The sequence below is a fragment of the Chanodichthys erythropterus genome, chromosome 3 (assembly GCF_024489055.1).
Source record: "Chanodichthys erythropterus isolate Z2021 chromosome 3, ASM2448905v1, whole genome shotgun sequence".
In the NCBI taxonomy this organism is placed as follows: Eukaryota; Metazoa; Chordata; class Actinopteri; order Cypriniformes; family Xenocyprididae; genus Chanodichthys; species Chanodichthys erythropterus.
The window spans coordinates 35,428,089-35,453,393 of NC_090223.1; the positions used below are offsets into that span (position 1 = coordinate 35,428,089).

The following is a 25,305-nucleotide window of genomic DNA, read 5'->3' on the forward strand; positions in this document are numbered from 1 at the left end:
AGTTTCTCGGGAGAACGCAAAACATTTTTCCAAGAAATGCATTGACATAATTTCTCTTCAAACATCTCATATTTTTTTTTATCTTTAATTGCTATTCTGAATTGACTTTTTGTAATAAATGCCCATGACACAAGGCAGAAATGTCCTATTTTGAAATATGTCAAGAGCAATATTAGAGTTTGTTGATATGATCTCATCTGTAAACATGGTAGTTTTGAGCATTTTGTGCCTGACTCAGACCCAGGAATAATGTTCACAGTGGGGTTAAGCTGTTCCCTTGTTGCTGAAGACAAGTAATTAAGCGACCCTCTTCTAGCCCTCTAGAGTAATTATCTCCCTCTTAAAGTCTGCAGAGGGAACATTTTTACACAAACAAGCCTGAATAATTTTTGTGATTTAATTAGTGTATTGTCAGGATCATCACTGCAATTGCAAAATATTATGGTTTAAACAAATATTTCAAATGAATAACAGAGGGATAGTTCACCCATTTTTTTTTAAAGCCAATGATGTTACTGATGCCCAATTTGCACTAAAGAGCAGGTATATGAAATAGGTCTAGTATAGTAGGTCAAGTATAAGATGATTTACACTGCGTTCCAAATTATTATGCAAGTGACACATCAGTAGGATTTCAGTACAATAAACATTCAGATTTTAGTTTTTCTAAGAAAATGTTTGTTTGTTTATTTATCCATGTCTTTTTAGATAACTAGTATCAATCTCAGACAAAATAATTTGCCATGTCTATGGAAACCCTACTTAGACGTTGTTCTGCTGTGCTCTAAATCACTCACAAATCTTATGATAATTTGATAATCTCCATTCAGTTTCACACAATATTAGTTGTTTTCATGCCTTTTGCACAACATTCCACCATTTCATGCTTTTCATCTTCAGAAAGATCTTTCTTCCTCCCCATATTGCATGAGAACTGTGACTTGCTCAATAATGTAAGTAGGGTTTCCATAGACCTGGCAAATCATTTTGTCTGAGATTGATACCAGTTATCTAAACAGTTATCTAAATGTTTATTCTACTGAAATCTTACTGATATGTCACTTTCATAATAATTTGGAACGCAGTGTAATAATAAAAAACCCTTCTATTAAAAAAAATAAATTACAAAACATACTGAAACAAAGGGAGAAGCCCAGTAACAAACATCACTTTAATGCATTGTGGAACAACCAAAAGACAGTTTCCTCACTTAACATCTCTCTGAAGGATTCACACATTACAATCACTGTGAAAGAGACCTTTAAAGGGATTCTGCTGATTTCTTCTCACACTTAATACACCATGGACAGCATCAGCGTAACAAGCTCTCAGAGGGTTCAGATCAGACAAGACAGTGGACTAAACATTATTATTATTATTATTATTATTATTATTATTTTTTGGACATAGTTAAAAAGTTAACTTTGAAACCAAAATTTCAACAACCTTTTCATTTATGATTTATCCATATTCTATTTCTATCCATTTCTTTTTTCACCTATTGCAACATGCATTTGTTCAGTACTCTTTAAGTTATAAATCTACACAGATATGTTTTACAGATAAATATATATCTATTATTATATGCATTTAAAAAAAAAAAATCTAAATAAATATAAACATTTTCACTGGCACAGCTTCATTATTATTATTATTATTATTATTATGTGTTATTATTACCACTATAATCATTTGTACTGTCATCTACACTAACATTGACATTGGTGGAAACATACAATTGACTCTTCACCTGAAACTCTCACACAGGTCACACACAAGAAAGATTACGAAGAAAGATACAGTAATGTTTCTGATTGCACTTTGATTCTATGCTAACTACATTGTTTTCCCAATCATATCTTGTTTATGCTTATGTACTTTATAGACTGACTGAGAAAAAGACAAAGTACAGCTCCAACATGTCGATAATATACAGTATATGAACTGAACTTGGCAAAAGCATTGGACTAGGTGTGAAGGTGATAGAGCAAAGAGAAATGCATCTATCTGCACCTTGGCGTGGCATTATTGCCTAAGCTGTGAAAGCATGTTCACTGTTGTGCAGAAACTAATGCATTTATACAGTGATAGAGACCTCTACGGAAGCCTTGAGAGGCCATAAATGATTACTTCTGTCTTTTGTTGGGAGTCTTTTGATTTGATTTCTTAACTTGATTTCGAAACAACAAAAGAATGATTTCTCATGTTGCTGTTTTTCAAAAGTCAGTAAGAATTTTTAATATTTTTTATAGTATCTTAGTTATCTTATGCTCACTAAGGCTGCATTTATTTGATCAAAAATACAGTAATATTATTACAATTATATATTTTAAAATTTAATTTATTCCTGTGATGTAAAAGCTGAATTTTAAAAAGCATTATTACTCCAGTCTTCAGTGTCACATGATCCTTTCGAAATCATTCTAATATGATGATTTGCTGCTCAATAAACATTTCTTATTATTATCAATGTTGAAACTCACTGCTTGATATTTCTGTGGAAACCGAGAGGCATTATTTTAGAATTCTTCGAAGAATAGAATGTTCAAAAGAACAGCATTTATATGAAATAGAAATCTTTTGTAAATGTCTTTTGATGAATTGAATGCATCCTTGCTGAATAAACATATTCATTTCTTAAAAAAAAAAAAAAAAAAAATCTTCCTAACCCCAAACTTTTGAAAGGAAGTGTATGGATATAGAATTATGTTCAGGAGAAGACACGAGAAATATAAGAAGTGAGCAACATACAGAAAAATTAAAGTAAATAAACCTTTGGTATATTCAGATCAAGAAAAAATTCAGTCAAGAGTAATATAATAAATAAATAAAATAAAATAAAATAATGCATGGCCTCTTAAGGTTTCTGTAGACCTGTCATAAGTGCAAACATTTACTAAACACACACTCACAAACACTTAAACACAATCAAAGGTCAAAATGTGCACGGAGAACAGTGATACGGATCACAAAACACAAGCTTTGGTGTAAAATCGGATTTGAAACATTCAACCTGTGAAATTAAAGCTACTTCAAAAACTGCAATCATATTGAAGTCTGAAAAAAAGAAACAATATGATTATTAAGACACTGCAGACCATACCAGTGGTTTGGTATAGTCCAAACTGCCTGAGCCTCATAACCGCTCTTCCTCTGGACACCTGAGCAGCCTGAATGCAGCTGAGGATCAGATGATGATGAGATTATTTATAGTATCAATGTGATAAAAAGAAAACATGGACAGCAGGCTTCTGCTCATCATCATGAACGGAAAAACTCTCCGAGGTCTTTTCTACGATCTACGTCTCCCCATTATATTAACGGTAAGGGAGAGTGAACACAAATAACACAGAGATAAAGCCCCCCCATTCTACAGAGAATCGATTCAAAGACACTCAAGACACTCGAAGATGTTTGTGTTTTAAGTTTTAGGCCAAAGTTCTTTCCATACAGTAGATCACTGACTCGTATTATGTGACCTCGAGAGAAGCGGGAGAGACGCGGTCACACTCGGCACGGGAGCGCAGACTGTGCCACTGTTCCACCGGGGTGCGCTGGGAGCTCATGAGCCGCCGCCAGTGCGTGGTTTCCTGCAGGCCAGTGGAGAACTGGCCAATCACGATGCGACCAACAAAATCGTTGCTGCTCTTCACGTTGTGCCCGTAAACTAAGAAGGAAAAGGCAGAAAAACAATGTTACATCCAGAGATAATCAGTCTAACACCTTATTTGCAATAATGGTTGCTTGGAGTTTCTGTACTGTGAATTAATTATACTGTAGATCTCATCCCTCCACCCACTGTTTTATACACACAAATCAGGGTTATTAAACTTGCTTTATTTCAGCTACAGTTGCCGAGGCAACATTTCTCATTTTTGTTTAGTTTAGTTGAAGTACTTAACCCTTAAATGCATACATCGGGTCTTTAGTGACCCGGGACGTCATTCACTACCCTCCTCCTCATTCATTTTTTAAAGTTAGACATCAACCTTCTTGGTATTCCTCAATCAATTCATTATAAAGAACATAACAAGAAAAATATCATAAAATTATAAAAGAATGCCTATTGTTGTATTCATTTTTTGTAAAAATTGTATAGGGTTGCAAACGACCCGAGGTGTGTATGAGAGTACATTTATTTTTTTCTGCACAACAATAATTGAATCTTAGATGATGGAATAAGTGCAATTCACCTTTATTCCACAAGGTTGCAATGTCTGATACACAATGCTGAAGTGACGACTCATTCAGACAGAAAACGAAATAATAAGAAAAACATGAAATGGCTCAGCGATTTACTGCAGAGCAAGTACTGAACGCAATTATTTGCTGAATTTACTGGCAAATGAGCTCTGACGAGGACAGTGTTGATAGCATAAAACATTTATTTTATTCTTCTGTAATTGTTACTCTAATATCAGAGGAGTTTTATATTATCGCGACAGGTAGAGATCCTTCCGTGTTAGATATAACGTTAGATCCGGGTCGATAAAGACCCGAATATGTAAGAATGATTGGCGAAACAGTCATGCATTTAAGGGTTAAATAAAACTTAAACTAAAACTACTAATAGTTAATAATAATAATAAAAACAAATTTTAATTAACAAAAACTATAATAATATATAATCAGTGATACTAAAATAACACTAACACAAATGTGTCCTCTCATTTATTTGGCTTATTATTCATCTTTTCTGTCAATCTATTTTTCACCGCCTCAATCCAATTTTGTTAATGGAGTCAGGTCAGAGTATGAGGCACTGTTAATTTCATCACGTTGCTCATAAACAAGATTGAAGACTTTTCTTCCTGTTGATTTTCCCCTCTTTCCTGTAACTGGCACTGGAGTGCTGGGAAAATAGCAGGAAGCGCAAATAATATTGTCACAAAGCCCAGAGGTGGCAGTCAATGATGCAGCCGCACTCCAGCATCGCGACTCCAGCTGCAGACCAGAGCTGGTGAAACACCGTCTCCAAGCAACATCAGCTCTTGAGAAGAGCTTTATCCAACTGAACGCCAAGGACTCCTTCACCTTGGTGTGGCTCAAGTATACAGCTAAAGCTCTTATTACAGCCTACAGGAGAGTACACAATATGTATCTCGGCTACTCCTTATCCTCAACACTATTTGAATTCAACGTGTGAATTAAACCACATAAAAAGGATGGGAGACACTCCTATTTATAGTGGACAGTTTCTTTTTTTAAGAACCTTCAGTTAGCTTAGTTGATGTTCTTTGTGGATCAAAACGTGAAATGTGGTGAATTTTGAAAAATATCAAAATTAAAATAATAATAATAATAATTATTATTATTATAATTATTATATATATACACTACCGTTCAAAAGTTTGGGATCGGTAAGATTTTTAATGTTTTATAAAGAAGTTTCGCCTGCTCACCAAGGCTACATTTATTTAATTAAAAATACAGTAAAATCAGTAATATTGTGAAATATTATTACAATTTAAAATTACATTTTCAAATATTTTCAAATAGAAAACAGTTATTTATTCTTGTGCTGGGTAAAGCTGAATTTTCAGCATCATTACTCCAGGCTTCAGTGTCACATGATCCTTAAGAATTCATTTTAATATGCTGATTTGCTGCTCAAGAAACATTTATTGTGCACAGATGTACAAAATATTTGTGTACAATATTTTTTTTTCAGGATTCTTTGATGAATAGAAAGTTCAAACGAACAGCGTTTATTTGAAATCTAATCTTTTGTAACATTATAAATGTCTTTACTGCCACTTTTGATTGATTTAATGCATCCTTGCTGAAAAAAATATTAATTTCTTTAAATTCTTCTCAAAAAAATAAAAATAAAAATTCTTACTGACCCCAAACTTTTGAACGGTAGTGTATAATGCTACAGAAGCTTTGTATTTCAGATGAATGCTGTTCTTTTGAACTTTCTATTCATCAAGGAATCTTGAAAAAAAAGTATACAACTGTTTTTAACATTGATAATAATCTGAAATGTTTCTTGAGCAGCAGATCAGCATATTAGAATGATTTCGGAAGGATCATGTGACACTGAAGACTGGAGAAATGATGCTGAAAATTCAGCTTTGCCAACACAGAAATAAATTACATTTTATATTATATTCCAATAGAAAACAGTTATTTTAAATTGTAATAATATTTCACAATATTACTGTTTTTACTGTATTTTTAATAAAATAAATGCAATCTTGGTGAGCAGACAAAACTTCTTTTAAAAATATTAAAAATCTTACCGATCCCAAACTTTTGAATGGTAGTGTATATATATATCAAGTTGTTCCAAACCTGTATGAGTTTCTTTATTCTGTTGAACACAAAAGAAGATATTATGAAGAATATGGGTAATTGAACAGATGATGGGAAAAAGTACTATGGAAGTCAATGGGGCCCATCATCTGTTCAATTACCCATATTCTTCATAATATCTTCTTTTGTGTTCAACAGAAGAAAGGAACTCATACAGGTTTGGAACAACTTGAGGGTGAGTAAATGATGATTGAATTTTCATTTAATTATTCCTTTAAGTTGTCCGCATGACTGTTGCGCTACATTGCACAAGACTCTTAAGACATTAGACTTCAAGAGTTTAATATCTTCAAAATCAGTTAATTCAGTTCATTAAACTATTGTGAATTACTGAATGAATGAATGATTGATTGATGAATCCAGTTCTTGAGTTCTTCACTCCCAGACTCAATGATCTAGTCGCGATGCCCATTAAAGGAGAAGATTATCAGCGAAAATAAATACATTTCAGTCAGTTTTTCAGAAGGTTTGGAATATAGTGCAAAAGTCAAATAAACCACTTTACGATCATTTTATGATGTCCCTCTGCATCCTTTTTGACATTTAAAAGTAAAACATGTTTGGAACAACACAAGGGTGAATAAATTATGACAGAATTTTCATTTGTGATTTTTTTGTTAATTTCTAACCAGAGAAATTAGAAATTATTTTTCTTATAATCCGATTATTTAAAGGTGCCCTAGAATCAAAAATTGAATTTACCTCAGCATAGTTGAATAACAAGAGTTCAGTACATGGAAAAGACATACATTGAGTTTCAAACTCCATTGTTTCCTCCTCCTTATGAAAATCTCATTTGATTAAAAGACCTCTGAAGAACAGGCGAATCTCAACATAACACCGACTGTTACGTAACAGTCGGGATTATTAATATGTACGCCCCCAATATGCATATGCCAGCTCATGTTCAAGGCATTACACAAGGGCAGGCAGTATTAAAGGGATAGTTCAGCCAAAAATGAAAATTTGATGTTTATCTGCTTACCCCCAGCGCATCCAAGATGTAGGTGACTTTGTTTCTTCAGTAGAACACAAATGATGATTTTTAACTCCAACCGCTGCCGTCCGTCAGTCAAATAATGCTAGTGGATGGGAACTTCTACTATAAGAGTAAATAAAACTTGCATAGACAAGTCCAAATTAAACCCTGCGGCTCGTGACGAAACATTGATGTCCAAAGACATGTGCGAGAAACCGAACAGTATTTATATCATTTTTTACCTCTAATACACAACTATGTCCAACTGCATTCATCACTCGATTCGTTTGGTCTGATCGCGCTCTGACAGCGGCAGTGATGTCTCGCGCATATACTTCAATGAGAGCGAGACATCACTGCTGCTGTCAGAGAGCGATGAGACCAAACAAATCGAGTGAAGAATACTATACTCACATGATCCGAAGCATGCATGCAGTATGCATGACGAACATCTTGTAAAGATCCATTTGAGGGTTATATTAGCTGTGTGAACTTTGTAAATGCACTGTATTATAGAGTCGCGAGCTCGATGGGCAGGGAGCGCAAGATTTAAAGGGGCCGCAGCCTGAATCGGTGCATAGTTAATGATGCCCCAAAATAGGCAGTTAAAAAAATTAATTTAAAAAATCTATGGGGTATTTTGAGCTGAAACTTCACAGACACATTCAGGGGACTGAATGTTAGACTTATATTACATCTTGTGAAAGAACATTCTAGGGCACCTTTAATAAAAGTTTGTTAAACCACATTTACACGTCCTCATGCTCAGCAAAATTTATGTCAGTCAAGAGAGAAACAGGATGGCTGACATCATGAGTTTAAAGCAAAGGAACGGGCGTGGTGAGTGTTTGGCTCAGACGCATGCACTGGACTCGCTATGTTGAGCTGATGACATCATCGGCATGTGTCACATTCAACAGTCCTGAGGGAGCTCTCCTGCTCTAAATCCACAGTCAGGATGAGGTACAGATCGTTCCTGCTCACTCAGAATGGGAAATACTAAGGCTGAGGAGACGAAGGCATCAAGTGTTATCTTATAATGAATGATTATCTCTTACTCCACACAATTGTGCACAATAATGCACAATTGTGTATCAAATAAAGCATATTTGTAAAGTAAAGAGGGAAATCTTCAGCTCAAAACATCACATTTACTGCAGTAAACCAATATACAACAATTATGATGAGATACTGACATGAACACTATTATTTACCCCACTATCATGTGAGTTTGGAGAATGGAATTTAAAGGGATAGTTCACCCAAAAATGAAAATTTGATACCCCCATAATGCGAGTGGATGGGAACTTGGATCAATAACAGTCGAAAAAACATGAATAGACAAATCCAAATTAAACCCTGTGGCTCGTGACGACACACTGATGTCCTAAGACACGAACTGCGTTCCAACTCGCTTAGTGAGGTCTGATCACGCTCTGACAACGACAGTAATGTCTAGCACTCATTGAAGTATAAGCCGGGTGTGCCTCATACATCCTGAAAAGTGTCTCTTTGATCGCCCCCTGGAGCCTGGATGCAGTACAGGTCATTAACCCCGCCCGCTCAATGCAGATGAATGAGTATTAAGTTAAAACATAAAAATAAATTATGCTTCAAATAAAATTTTCCGAAAGATGGATTTGGTCATTTAAGGTAGTTGTTATCATGCTGATATATATTCAATTGTTCGTTTTTGTGATAAGTTTGATTTTAGCTAGCAATTTGGTGCTATAGAAACAGGGCGTGTCATCGTGATGTTGATTGACAGCTTGTTTGAGGACTGTCGGGGCTTCGAGGGGAGAGTGAAGATAAAAAAATAACTATTAATTTTCAGTTTCTTTGTTATTTCACACCGACAAAATTAGTTGTTCAGCAGTAAACTGTACTAACTGACCTACAGGATCTGACGGATATCTGAACTTTTCTCGGTAACGTTAAATGTGGACTTCATAAGCTAATTAATAAACGTTATTAGTCAAGATAACATGCCTAACGTTAGCCATGACGGAAAAAAGCAGGTGATCGTTATATGGTAGTTAGTAATTATTTTTATGGGTATAAAATAATAATTAGCAGGATAAAACTAATGATAGCTTACTCTAATTAATTATAGAGCACTGTCTACAGCAATCGATCTCCTGTAACGTTAGTTTAAACCTTTTATTTAAAATGGCAGGACCGTTTCTGACATTTTAGAGTTGTTTCTAGTGGCATATTATATTGAGTTTATCTACTGAATTTGCTGTTTCAAAAATATTATTGCTCTAGAAACAGAATAGCCTATTATTTTATAGTTGGAATTTTAAATTCGGTATAATTTTTATAGTCTATTTAAAATACATCAATGATGGCACAGCCGTCTGGGCCTAAGTTTGATACCGCGACTCCACCTCCGGGCTCCACTGACGATTCCTTCTGCGCATGCCCAGGTTCCAAACTGACGTTTTTGCGTAACGTGTCAGCGCCCATCGGCGTCCCTTATGGCTTCAGTTCAATACAATGGAAGGAAGCGGCGTCGCATCGTCCATCTTTTTTTACAGTCTATGGTATAAGCGCGAGACATCACTGCTGTTGTCAGAGCGTGATCAGACCTCACTAAACGAGTGCTGAACACAGTTGGACATAGTGGTGTTTTAGAGGTAAAAAATTATATAAATACTGTTCGGTTTCTCGCACAAACCGATCGTTTCATGTCTTAGGACATCAATGTGTCATCACGAGCCACAGGGTTTAATCTGTATTGTCTGTCGTGTTTTTTTTACTCTTATAGATGGAGTTCTTATTGACATGCATTATACTGCTGACAGATGGCAACAGTTGGAGTTAAAAATCATCATTTGTGTTCTACTGAAGAAACAAAGTCACCTACATCTTGGATGTCCTGGGGGTAAGCAGATAAACATCAAATTTTCATTTTTGGCTGAACTATCCCTTTAAGTATCATTATTATAATTAAGCATTATCATTGATTGAGCATGTGAATAAACAAAATGAATGGTGTTATATTACTATTATTATTAATAATAATTATATTTTTATTATTAAAATGCTAACTAAATTATCTGATATCTCATTATTTTAAAACACTGGGTGGTGTATTATATCATAATAATAGTAATAATAATAATAATAATAATAATATTATACAATCATTAATTTAGTGTTTCATATTATTAATTTTATTAAACAAACAATAAATATATTTTTTTTAATTATTAGATAATTATTAATAATTTTTTTTAATTATTAGAATGGTAAGTAAACTGTTGGGCTGCTTTAGAGAAGAGTTGTTGTAGTAGAGTGTTGTTGCCATCATTTTACACCAGACTGCTTCACAAACGAGGGTCAATTCAACACTGGATTTGGACAAAAGATTAACTTGATGGCACATGCTAGTTGATGAGTTGAATCAACTCCACATCAGCTACATAAATGTATCCATTAACTATTCAGAAACATCCAATTACATTCTAAAAGTTGTAATTTCTTGAGTCTCTCCATCAGTGTCCGACTTGAACAATGTTAGGCTCATTTTGGCTGTGTGAGATTCTCCAGTTCTGTTTTTGTTGAGCAACCGGAGCACGAGCTGTTAAAGCTCCACCCTCTTCTGGAAAGGGGGCGAGGAGCAGCAGTTCATTTGCATTTAAAGGGACACAAACAAAAACGGTGCGTTTTTGCTCACACCCAAATAGGGGCAAATTTGATCTGATATAATAAATGATCTGTGCGCTATTTTGAACTGAAACTTCACAGACACATTCAGGTGACACAAGACTTATTTTAAAACTGGTGAAAAGGGGCATAATAGGTCCTCTTTAAAACACTGGACATTTGTATTGCATTTTGCTTATGTTACCTCCATATACTCATGCAAGTACATTTATGTCACTTCGGTGCCTTAAAAAGTCTGTGTAAACACACATTTTATGATAAACAGAACAATCCAAATATCTAAGACCACTATTGAAAGCATGCCACCTATGATGATGGGCACAATTCTGACCCCTTCCAATGCACATAGCTGCCTAATGGGAGTCATGTTGAACAGAGCCAGAAGATCTGTTTCCACTCACTGCTTATGGATAGCATATGGACATAACACCACCATTAAACTTCCATTACCTGCTCAGCCAGAGGGATCCTTCAGTTAAAGACAAAGAGAATGATAATGGTATACGCGAAGATTTAAAAGTAAAAGAACTGACAAAAAGAGTGAGCTAAAGAGAAGAGAGAGAGACTCATCAAACAGACCAGGAGTGAGAGACAGAGGCCCAGCAGGAGTTGGATTGCAGGCAGTGTTTGATTGCAAGTCTTTGTAGTCAGAAACATCAGAGAGAAGCGATGGGCAGGCGGCCCTGGCTGGTACCACTGGGAGAGACACATGCTGACCGGCCTAGATGGGGCACAGGCTACACTCAGCCTTTAGCGTGACATATTCCTGTATTTAAATACCATTGTTGACTCAGCACAGATTAAAGCTGAGGAAGCCAGTGAAAACTACACGTTGTGCTGGGTTTGCTGCTCTGCACGGTCTCAAATGGCAGGTTAAGAGCGTAGGCTACTCTCAGCCCTATGCAATCACAGTGCATGGCTGCACCTGGGTGATGAGTGCAAATATTAAATGTCAGTGTGTACCAGTGCATGAAATCTCAGCATGAATAACTGTCCAGGTCAGGTTCTGACTGGCAGCATCGGTAATTGAATAAATCCTATTGGAATTTAAGAGATCCATAATGAGGTGCCCCATGGCAGCTCGTAGTCACAAGCTAGATTACACTAATTATAAGGAATTGCAACAAATCACCTGGTTAAAAATTGGCATGTCTTATGTGTGGCTTTTCACCTTTACTGTATTGGGTATCCAGCTAGATAGCTTCAACTGTTATTAATAGGGCTGCGAATTTAATATATTAATTTAGTGTGATTTAAGAAAAAAATATATCACAAAAAAAAATATACTTCTGTTCAAAAGTTTGGGGTCAGTAAGATAAAAAAAAAAAAAAAATTAAACAAGTCTCTTAGGCTTAAAAAGGCTGCATTTATTTGATCAAAAATACAGTAAAATCAGTAAGATTGTGAAATATTATTACAATTTAAAATAATTGTTTTCTATTTTAGTATACATTTCTTTTAAAGAATTCTTACTGTTCCCAAACTTTTGAACTGTAGTGTATATATTATATTAAAAACATAATGCATATAATGTCAATTAAATTTATTTGATCAATTTTCCTAGCACATGAACCCTATATACATGAAAAGGTAAATTGTATTTGTATAGAAAAATTTTATTTTCTCGAAAGGTCATCATAAAGACTGCACACATATTTCATTGTGTAGAGTTCTGTATGTATGTTTTTGTGTGTGTATTTTCATATTCAAAACAATACCTGTGAACACAAGACTGACTTCACACAGGTCCTCTTGGGGTACACGGAAGCTAAAGGACTCGTTGTAGCAGGGGTCAATGGTGCCCCTCATACAGGACGTTTTCTTAGTCTTCATCAACTTAAGACCTGTCACCAGCTGCACCTTCACAAAAGGATCTGACAACAGAGAAATAGTAGCTTGGTTAAAGTTTAACATAAATTGCCATCTGAAACAAATTTCACATCTGTAATGTAACATTTCTGAGTGAAACAGGATACTCAGTGATAAAATATTCCGGGCAAGACTTGATTTTATCCATCAGGAACTGATTAGATTATGAAAGTGCGCATTAGGCCTACATACCAAAATGGAGCCAGACACACGGTAAAAACGAACACATTTTTTAGTTAACTGTACTTAATGTCTTAACTTAATTCGAAAAATCTAGTAATTTGTTACTCAGAAAACTCAAGTTAACATTGATTGATTGGTTTGAGTACCATTTTGACAAGCAGGGCAATTCTTATTATAACTTTCACTCATTGCCTCCACTTCTGCAGTTATCGTTATCCTTAGCTGCATTCACTCATTGTCCAAAGTCATCTTGAATGTTGAATTGTCAAAACAAGTGAAAATTTTAAGAGAACATCACATAAGTTGACTTGATAATTTGATGTTGATTTCCTTAAATGGGTTTGTTTGAAGTCATTCAAACAAGATTTTGCATATGAAATATTCATTTAAAAAAATAAATAAAATAAAAATACTTTAATGATGAATTCTGCCATCTGCTGGTTAGAAGAAAATCTGTAGGAATTACAGTTTTATAAAAAGTGTTTTGATCGTATATATCCAGCAGAATGCCATAGAGATTCATTCATATTTCTGGATGTGGCTCCCATCTTTTTTTTTCCTAACTATTTTTGATAAATTAGATTTTAGCAATAGCAAATTTGCCAAAACAAAGGATAAACAGCTGTTTAACTATTTGTCAACTCTGTGGCTAAAGTGATGTCAGCATAAAAGAAAAGTTGTTTCAAAGGTGAAGCAGCTATTTCATTATAAAGACAAACAATTACATTAAGAAAATAAATTCTTTGTTGCTTAGTTTTCTGCAGTTATTGAAATTCTGCTATAGGTTCTTTGAGATTTTAAAGAGCAGAATGAGGAAAACAGATATAGATTTACCTGAACCTTGGCACATGTCTGTCTGAAGCAGCTGCTTTGCTCGGATGATGTCCACATTTAACCTGCCAGCACTGGGCAGGTAGTTTAAGGACAGAAGAAGCTCACCAAGCTCAACCTCATTCTGAGAAACATTACATTAGAAAATCAATGTCATGATAATGATGTCAGTAAATTAACACTTTTATACTACTTTTTAAGTGTCAAATACTGAAATGAAAGCTTTATGTCAGAGTCATTTTACAATGAAAGCATCTGCAACATGAAAAATTGCTGGTTTGTTCAGATAGTTTTTTGACAAATGCTTCAGGGTAAAAATTGGAACAAGAGACAAATACAAAACTGCTCAAAATACTGGGGTCTGTAAGCTTTTTTTTAATGAACCGAATGCTTTTACTTAGCAAGGATTGATTAAATTGATCAAAAGTGACAGTAAAAACTTTTATAGTGTTACAAAAGTTTTCTATTTCAAATGAATGCTGCTATTTTGAACTTTGTATTTATGAAGGAATCCTGAAAAAAAATGTATAAAACATATAAGGTAACAACTGTTGTCAATATAGATAATATTAAGAAATGTTTCTTGAGCAGAAAATCAACATATTGTAATGATTTCTGAAGGATCATGCACTGAAGACTGATGTAATGATGCTGAAAATTCAGCTTAGACATCACAGGAATACATACATACATATATATATATATATATATATATATATATATATATATATATATATATATATATATATATATATATATATATATATAAAATACACATTATACACATATAAAATAGAAATATTTCACAATATTAATGCCTTATCTGTGTTTTTGATCAAATAAATGCAGCCTAGGTGAGCTTAAAGGATATCTTTCAAAAGCATTATAAACTCTTACTGACCACAAACATTTGAACAGTGGTGTATCTTTTTTTAAGTCACATATTAACCTCTCAAAATACAAGGTTAATGTGCATTTAACACATCATAAACACAGATCTTCTAGGACGAAAAATTAGGAGTACTGTGTGCATTCTTTTGAGGCAGGGCATTCTGGCATATGGCTGCAATGATTTCACATTTTACTAAATAACTTAATTTAGTTCTATGTGACCTAACTTCATTATGTTCGTCATTGTGCAAGTGGCACACCTAAAATGAATAAAAAAAAAAAAAAAACTATAATGTGACTCAGGTGAGTGGTATTACCTGAGAACTGGGCACCAGGGCCTTCCACCAATGTCCTCCCTTCACTAGATCGACCTCACTAAGAGGAAGAGAGACTTTCCCGATGACACAGTGCCGTGAAAACTTGTCAAAGTCGACCACAGAGAGCAGAAGGGTGCGCCTCTGGGCCTCCAGGAAGGGGAGCTCAAAAGTGAAGCGCTCTTCAAACACGGGGTTCTGGGTCTTGCGTTTAACTCCAGTCTGCCTGGAGTTCTTGTGGTCGGGCAGCAGACTCATCTTCACGTAGGGGTTTGAGTGGGCCATGTCTTGGCGAGCACCGTCGCACGTTACCGGAGGGGGCAGATCCCGGGCCTCGATGACTCGCACGCTAAGGTGGCCATTGATAAGATCGTACTGTGTGCTGAAATGTAGCATGCCTAGTTTGTACCGCACAAGGATTTCTTCATCTGTCAGAGAGTCAACATCATCACTGCACGAGTCCAGAGAGTACAGATGAGGCTCCAGTTTGCGGAAGTAGTCATCTGGTGGTGTCGGGGGCTTACGCAGGGGCTGCACCACTTCTTGCCTGGGTCCCATTGCCCAAAATTCAATCGGCTTTACATCCACCATAGGGGAGCTTGGCCGTCGGGCGTTCAGACCTACGACATGGGAGAGCAATTAAATAAAAATCAAGTCATCGTACTAACGCCAGTCTGGTAACATTGAGAGTGAAGTCTGGGCTCACTGGAGAGCTGGCCTGCCAGGCTGAAGGTGGATCGGGAAGTTTCTGCGGTGGGTGGCCTGCAGCTTGTAGTGGTGTCAGATTGAGCAGGGGAAGCATGTTCCTGAGCCATGATGTGGGAATTTGTGCCTTTTTGCTCATTGCTTTCATTGACACTGAAAGAGATGACTTTGTTAAGCCTTAATAACACTACTGACAAATTCCCTGTTGAAAAAAACAACGCATGTTGACATTTGCAGTACTGTTCAAAAGTTTGCGGTCAGTATTAATGTTTTTAAAAGAAGTTTAATTAAATTAAATGAGTTTGTTTCACTCAAATAATAATGAAAGTTCATTGTACTTAATAGCAAAAAAGTTGCATGAACTCAAAATTTCATTGTAGTAAGCTGAACTTAATATGATTGAGTTGCAGCAGATTTGTAATTCCCAGCATGCTTTGCGTCAGACCATATAAATAACAGTTGAAATTAAGTGTTATGTTGGGATTCAGGGGGGTTCTGTTATGTTAGTTTTATAAGGCTGCATTTATTTAACCAAAATAAGTAAAAACAATACGAAAAATATTATTACAACATAAAATAACAAGGAATCGAACCTATAACCTTGGCGTTGCTAGCGTCATCCTCTCCTGTTTGAACTACAGGCAATGTTACTATCTTAACAAGCAAAACTTTCTTGGTCAACCAGCTGCAGCAGAAAGACTAGTAGGGTAATATTACTATTATTACTTTGCATGAAACAGTATGATTACAGATGCTTCTGTCCATTAAGTCTATCACACAAATTCATGCTGAACTAGTGCCAACTGCTGCAAAGAAACCACATTTAGAAGAGGGAATAAACTTTTGTTAGTTATACTATTTGGATGTCAGTACATACACAGCTTAAAATATGACAAAAAGCAGGGTTTGTTGACCATCATGGTCTGACAATGAAAAAAGCAGACAAATCAATCATAATATGCTAAAGAAAAAAAAAAAATATCGGCATGAACTAGCAAAAGACAGTCAAAATATCTTACAATTCAGCTCTTCAATTTGTTGTGCATATCTGACACTGTGACTGAATCCACTTCTTTAGTCATATTATTGCTCAGTATTGTGTAATATCTGTTACAACATTATCTTCTAATCCAGTTGTTTTCCAACTACAGAGGTAAATATTCGGTGCGGGATATCTTTGTGCAGGCCTGAGTCATCCCTTGGGGATCATCAAGGACCCTTTGTGTCCATGACTACAGCTCAGAGGGAGATAGTTGTCATAGCAACGGACGATTCTAAAACAAATGGCCTTAGGAGCAATGCGAGGCAATGAGAGAGGCTGGACTTACAGGGTGAGCTATATGTCATGACTGTACAGTCACAGTCTGGAAGTTCAAGCTCTATTCAATTAAAGACGCATCCCTTATATCTCCAATGTGTTACGAATTGAACACCATTCTATGATCACATTTTTTTGGAGCTCAACTCATCCAGCCATTTTGTCCCTGTTTTTTGTTTTACACAAATATCCAATTCCCACAAAGCATGAGCTCAGTCAAACCAGCATAAACCAGTAGTCTCTGGTGACCACATCATCTCCAGTCCTTAAACAAGTTTCACAACAGGAAAACTGCTGATTGGTGATAATGTGTATTGCAAAATGGAAAAATAGACATGTATGACACCTTTGTTTAGTCCTGGTAAAAGTCATTGAATGATGTCATTAAAATGGATACTTGTAAAAAGCTTGACAGCTTGTGGTGAATGTGTGCATTCAAAGAACAAATTATCCCAGCAAAAACATGAATCACTTCTCCATTTAAATCATATTACCCTTGTTGTTCCTGCATGGGAACACAAATAGCTCCACACCCCAGTCATTATGAGCTTGAGTAACAGGGCATAGACAAACAGGATCCTAGAACGTCTCAGGAAAGCCATCTGTTGCATCAATATCACTTCCATTAGCCCGGAAAACCATTGACTACAAACTAGAGCTACATGATTTACTGCTCTGTTAACAGTAGTTAAAATTAAGCTGGTAATTTGCAATGTAAGTACAGAAGTAAAGAAATTGTAACTTTGTAAGAAGTATGATGCCATCACCTTGTACTAAGCAGTGTGAATTTCAGCATTACATATCATTTCTGCAGCACGTATACGATCAAAGTGTGCATTAAATGTACATGCCATAAAGTGTTGCATACAGTTTAATATATCTAACAATGCAACATGCTCGACCTTCCATTTTTAGTATGACAAATAAACTGGAAGCTATATCAACAATGCATTACACACAGTCAAACCAAAAATTATTCAGACATTTTTGATATTTTTTTACTAGTGGGTGCAGGACACTATGGTTCATTTATGTAAGTGAGGATAGCAAAATAAAGTAAACTGTGACATATTATACCAAAAAATTCTTCATACAGTGGACTACCAGTAAAATTGATAAAAACTTGGAACCAAAAATTATTCAGACACTTTGACCTGACCATGTTTTGCTTAAGTGTTATCTGACATAATTAAGATTATTTTTTTCTGACACTCTGAGATCTTGTCATATTTTATTACCATTTTTTTTTTTAAACTATAGTGAATAAACTGAATTAATGAATGAAATGTTCAAGGTGTCTGAATACATTTTGGTTATATATATTATATATATATATATATATATATATATATATATATATATATATATATATATATATATATATATATATAGCAACATATAGTATGTATACTATGCATATCAGTATACAGTATGAAAACACTGATGGAGAAATTATATGTAACAATGCAATAAGCTGCACTATGCTTTCAATTAAAAAAAAAAATCAGCAGAGTAATTCTTCATTCGTTGGAGATAAGTTAAGATATTTTTACATGTGAATTGAAAATTCATTAAATAACCGTTCTAAATTGTAGTGTATGATACTGTTGGCATACAGTATTGAATTCCAGCATACTACTACATTCATAGTCATACTGAACATAGCCTCTTTCTTGAATTTTTTAATCAGACTGCTGACACTTTTTTTTTCTCACAAATTTGGTTTAACATGCAAACTAACTGTATTTATTATCAACTTCATAACTGCTAGCACCATTTGCTTAATTAAATATGAAATATATTGAGGTCATGTGACAATGTAGCATACTACTGTTTATAGACTACCATTCAAAAGTTTCTGGTCATGCTTTGTTTGAAAGAAATTAAATACTTGGATTCAGGATGCATTAAATTGATCAAAAGGGACAGTAAAGACATGTATAATGTTCTATAATGTTAATGTTCCATCTATAAAAATATTTCTATTTCAAATGAATGCTTTGTAACTTTCATCAAAGAATCCTGAATATAAGTATTTTTTACAAAAATGTTAAGCATTGATAACATAATAAATGTTTCTTGAGCAGTAAATCAGCATATTAGAATGATTTCTGAAGGATCATGTGACACTGAAGACTGGAGTAATGATGCTGAAAATTTAGCTTAGACATCACAGGAATAAATAAAATAAAATATATTAAAATAGAACACATTTTTGTAATAAATTGTAATAATATTTCACAATATTACTGATTTTACTGATTTTTTGATCAAATAAACAGCCTTGGTGAGCATAAGGAATGTCTTACAAAAAAAATATCACATAAAAAAATTGCACCACCCCCAAACTTTTGATAGTGTATACTGTGTATCGTTAGAATAGTAAAATCATATAGCTCAGATATTAGGTAGATATACAGTCCATACTGTGCAGTATGCAATAAACACAAGGCTCGAATTCCATCCCAAACATAACCCAGAACACACCATCCATCATCAAAAACAAGCCTTTAACAAATGGTGCCTTTGGGATTGTCTTGAGATTTGTTCAGTAACTTTTTCAGTCTCAATCTTTCTCTGACTGTTATGGTGAGAGAGCAGACAGATGAGATGAATAATGAGTTGTTCTGGGTTATTTGCGACATGTACGGGTGTGTACTCACAGCCATGATGGAGTCTGAGCTGGAAAAGGCCCCAGAATCTCCACCTCCTCGTCAGTGGACTGACAGCAGCTGCACTCCCAGCACCACTGCCAACAGGAGCGGCACGACCAGCGACACAACAGGAAGTCAGACAGTCTGGACAGAAGACCCTGTGACCAAGACCGCAAAGGGACACAAAGAGACTCAGTGCATCAAGGATTCTTTTTTTATTTGTTATTTTCTAGTCAACTGCAGCTTTATAAGTATAAATGTAACAAGTGCCTCAGAGAAATAAATTCTTATATCTCTATTGGGACTCTATTCTAGTGGGACTTTGTAGTAAACCGTAGAAGTCAGAGCCAATCCACCAAAAATCAAGTGATTTAATTAAAGATATCTTAGGATGCATTAAATTGATCAAAAGTGACATACAATAAGCACAATTTTGTTTCCCATTGTGACATATGCTTCTTAATGAAACAGGAAAATTGGGCGGGACAAACATTACTCAGTCACTTCTCAGTGTGACCGTCATTAGGTTGAACAGAAATGAGGCCAGATGTTTGGACAGAAGTCCTTCACGAAAGAGATGTCAGTCTTTTCACCGCACAACTTGCTTCTCTTTGATTCAGACTAACTGACACCAAAAAGATGAACACAACACAACAAGATCTAAAAAGCCAAGTCACGCTCACCTCCGCCAAGGCTGAATAAGTTCCTATGGTTGGTTAAATAATGAATGACTTGAGACAGGATGTTGACTGTAAACAAAATCTAGCCCAAAAGATACAACTCTGATTGTGTAAACACAATCTTTTTCTTTTTTTATGGATGCAGGCAAGTTCGTTTCAAAGCATTTAATGGTCTGAAAGTTTTGAGGGTGTCAATCTTCTCACTAAATTTCTAACTTATTTGGGGTCATGCATGTAGGGATAAATTGTTAAACAGCACCTCAGAGCTGCTATAAAAATACAGTAGCTATTTTTTCTACATCATTGCTAATGAAGAGATATGAGAAGTTAGAAGGTTGAATTAATTACTTTTCTGTACATACCTCATTGATGGGTTCCAACTGTTCTTTTTCAAAGGTTGAGTGCAGCAGAGGGTCGAGTTCATGCACAGGAAAGAGAGAGAGAGAAAAAAAAACAGTGAGAGGAAAGGTCTCTTTACTGAATGTTCACATTTTAATAATTAAAATGAATGAAATCTGTTAGCAACATTTTGTCAAATTTTATTTATAAAATGTATACTATTATTACAAATATTTCATTATGTTCATGTTTTTTTATGATATACACTAATATACACTGGTAAGATTAAAAAATAAACAAAAATAAATACATTTACTTTTATTAAGCAAGGGAACATTGCATTGCTCAAAAGTATCAGTAAAATATCATTACATGGCACAAAAGAATTATTAAAGTTTTCATAAAATATTAAGCAGCACAACTGTTTTCAACATAATATAAGACATGATAATAATAATAAATGTTTCTTGAGCAGCAAATCAGCATATAAGACTGATTTCTGAAGGATCATGTGACACTGAAGACTGGAGTAATGATGCTGAAAATTCAGCTTTGGAATAAATTACATTTTAAAATATATTAAAATAGAGCACATTTTAAATTGTAATAACATTTCACAATCTCATTTATTTACAATATTACTATTTTACTGTATTTTGATCAAATAAATGCAAGGCTGACTGTAAGAGACTTCTTTCAGAAACATTTTACTGACCCCAAAGCTTTGAATGGTGGTGTATATATTAAGTAAATATGCTCCCTGAGGTGCTGGTCTGATTGAAAAATAAAAAAAATGCAGATAACTTTGAAGCTACATCCAGTGAAGAAAAAGTTTCTATAACCTCAAATATTGTCCTACTTGTTTTGTATTTTGGGTATTAAATTAAGAGCACTGTAATAATCCACCTTTGAACTAAAGTGTTATTGCACTAATTTATTTTGACAAGCATCCCAATAAACCACATTCTAACTAATCTGTTAAAAAAAAAAAAAAAAAGACTTTATAAGGGACAAAATTGTTCAAGATTAACACATCTGACTTCTTACACACTCATGCACCCCAGGGACTGTTATATTCCTTCCCTTCAACACCTGTGAATATCTACAGGTTGATTTCTCTCCCATTCCCCACCCCCTGTTCCTGCTTCCAACCTCAGTCCAGCTCTCTTGCTCCTCATCAGTGTCCCAATGTTGTCTAAGCAATTAGCTGTGGATGTAACCATGGCAACAGTGATACGAACTCCTGTCCCTACCAGCCCGCACCTTGCTGCCGCTGGCTCAGGCAGAGATGACGCATTAGGGTCACTGAGATAGGAAGGATGGGACACTGTCCCCACTGGTCCACATGGCCAGGGGTCTTTAGCACAGTTTCATGAATCATAATACTGCATTCAGACACACAAATACACCGCAACAGAGTTTAAACATCGAAAAGAAGCTGCATTCATACTTAAATCACAAAAGCCATCAGTGAGTCTGTCTGTAGCCTACACTGTTTTGAATGAAAATATTACTCAGATCTCAAATCCCACATAAATCAATTGCCATTTAGTTTTTAATGTACATAACATAGAAAAAAAACATGTCCATTAACATATTTTGAGAATTAACTCATCAAATCCTAATATTTCATCAATAATAATAAGACATTAAAGTGAATAAATACACACAAATCATACCTATGAGTTGAAATGGTTTCAGGCCTTGACCAGAAATAATCATCAAATGAAAAGAACAAATCAGATTATGAACGAATGAGCAAAGGAAGACACATATGAAGATGAAAAGTGTAATCCAGAAGGATCCAGATGGGAAAGTGTGTGTGCGGGACTCACCTGTGTGTACGCCATCCTCCTCTTACTCTCGCCCCACTGTCTCACTTCCCATCCAGTGCAACATGACACTCTCTGGATCCAGATTTACTCAGTAAAAAAAGAAAGAGAGTGAGAGAGAGAGAAAAGAGAGGGGAAAAAAAAAACTGTAGATGACTCGAGTAATGAATTCAGGTCTCTATGGACTTGGTTCCTCTATCCAGCCTAACAAAATCTACTTCAAGAGTGATGAGCCAAATACAAAACAACAAACAAACCCCCTCTTCCCTCTCTATATCTATCTCTCTATCTCCTCTTCCTCCCCATCATCTTCAATCCCACCCACCCAGACACTCCTAATCTCCCTCTCTTTCCTGCCTCCCTCTCCAGTCGTGCCTAGTCCTCAGAAATGACACGCAAGACAGCCAGCTTTCCTCTCCCTGGAGAGAGCAGCGCCCTCCTCCCCTCCTTCCCCCTCCTGCCCTATGTTTCTTTCAGAGACCAGTGACTCATCCAGGTTTGCAGAAGCACTGATGTATATCAAATCTGTTATATGCATCCCTCCCCGCCTCCTCCAGTCCATTTTTACAACACCTCGCTGGCTGCAACCACTTGTTGTTTACTTCACCACGAACAGAGCGTAGAGGCTGAGGAGAGACGGGCAGACGGCAGGTGAACGGGCTAATTGCTGCCACGGCAACACGTTACATGGGGAGTTTATGAGAGCCGGGGTCTGTGCGGCCATCTGCTGCTGCTCTGTGACTGAGGTACACCGACGTGCTACCATCTTTAAAACATGACGCACAAGTCATGGGAAGGTTTTGGAGAGTCTATAAGCTGTATATGATGGTCATTTCTGACACAGCATTGTAACCAGAGTGGGTGGATCACAAGGAACTTTAAAGTAAGATTCCTTGGAAACGGTCGGGGCACTTGACCTGTTGCTGTGTCAGCTGTTCTGACACTGAACGGCCTCGCTCACCAGATGAAACTACGCATCTACGGAGCATGTCAGGTTATTGGGTGTAGAGTTTCACAGAGAGTGTTCGACTGATGTATAGCACCTGAAAAACATACACTTGAGTTAAAAAGTTTTTTTTGGAAAGAAATTAATACTTTTATTTAGCAAGGATGCATTCTATTGATCATAAGTGACAGTAAAAGACTTGTATAATGTTTTAAAATATTTCTACTTCAAACAAATGTTTTTCATTTGAACTTCATATTCATCAAAGATTCCTGAAAAAAAATGTATAGGTCTCTCCAAAAAATTAAGCATTACTCTAAACTAAATCTCACCAACCCCAACTTTTGTAATTTCATTCACTTCAATATATTTCTAGTGAGCATTTCACAATACATTTGTGCACTTTACAAAATGAGTGTAAATATTAAAACAGTGCTTTACAAACTGTCTAGTAAGTAAGGCAAAGAGTGCCAGGGGCATGGAAAAAACAGGAAAAACCTAAAGATATTTAAGTTAATGACGAAGGAACCTTGGGAGGAACTAAGACTTAGGAAGACTCAGACTGGAATAGAATAGAATAGAATAGAGTAGAATAGAACCAGAAAAAACCTTAACATATGTAAGTTAATGAAGAAGGAACCTTGGGAGGAACAGACTTAGGAAGACTCAGAATAGAATAGAATAGAATAGAATAGAATAGAATAGAATAGAATAGAGGTGTTCCATTAAACCACAGCATTTGAAATTAATAAGACTTAAGAAACCGTTTCAGGTAAAAAGACTTTAGGTGAAAACCACATTGTTTCTGTAAATACAGGAAAAGGGAAAACATTTATAGGTTGGAAGGATGACATAAACAATTGGATATAGATATAATTAGATTAGATTAGATCGATTAGAATTAGATGAGAATTTAGTGATTTTTTAAGTGAATTTTCATTTGTTTCTGCTCTTGAGAACCTGTTGAAAGGCATGCCTCATAAAAATCCAGACTTACAGTGACCTCTGCTGTTATATTAAAAAAGGCTCTTCTAAATGCATCAATGTAACTGAAATCCAGTTTCATTGAGCGGTTTGAGCATGATATGAAGTAAATGATTACAGAAATTTGGGGTGAACTATTCTTTTAATTGTAGCTGCCATTTATCTACTCAAAATTCCAAATGACTGGGTTTAAAGAGAATGTTTAAATAAACATATACAGCCCACCTACACCAGAGACATTTGTCACATTTGAAATCATTATTAGAGAGAAACAGACAATGTAAAGATACAGCACGTTTTAACTTGCATACTGTGAGATTGTTAAAAGCAGAACTGACTGTGCTTTTAATTAAAATCTAAATTAGTCGTCCCCTAAACAGATACTGACCTCAAGGTGGCACCCACATTCCTTCCCAATCACGCGTCCAAGACTTCAGAATACAGCCGTGGTTTACTTTGCCACCAAATCAAATCCTGCAAGCAAGTGCATCAATTAAATGATAATTACAAAGGATGAGATGATGTCCTTATGTTAGAGAGCACCAGCTTTGAGCCACAGTATAATTTACACTCAGCCACATCACTCTAAACAGAACACTATATTGAGAATAAAAACTGCCAGACAAGACTATACAGACGATAATTATCCTGACTGTGACTTAGTAAAGGAAATCAGTTTGCGTGTTATAGCCTAATTATGAAAAAAAAAGAAAAAAAATGAAAATGTGCCATGTGACATATATGTAGACGGCACTGAGAAAAAGAATAATTTTAGAGGTATTCGAAACAT

At 35.4% G+C, this 25,305-nt stretch overlaps 1 protein-coding gene across 2 annotated transcripts; it reads right to left on the reverse strand.

Annotated features, from left to right (window-relative positions):
* Positions 1 to 73: 73 nt before the first annotated feature.
* On the reverse strand, positions 74 to 25,101 carry syt17 (synaptotagmin XVII). 2 transcript variants are annotated; one of them, XM_067381967.1, is made up of 8 exons: positions 22,589 to 25,101; positions 20,777 to 20,794; positions 19,744 to 19,892; positions 15,764 to 15,915; positions 15,061 to 15,677; positions 13,856 to 13,976; positions 12,688 to 12,843; positions 74 to 3,667 (listed from the first exon to the last, which is right to left on the reverse strand). In XM_067381967.1, exons 1-8 carry the CDS (start codon positions 22,601 to 22,603, stop codon positions 3,471 to 3,473), a joined length of 1,425 nt encoding a protein of 474 aa, XP_067238068.1. In that variant the 5' UTR covers positions 22,604 to 25,101; the 3' UTR covers positions 74 to 3,470. The 2 variants fall into 2 exon arrangements, with proteins under 2 accessions (XP_067238068.1, XP_067238069.1); XM_067381968.1 differs by lacking the exon at positions 22,589 to 25,101 and adding an exon at positions 21,906 to 22,572.
* Positions 25,102 to 25,305: the final 204 nt, after the last annotated feature.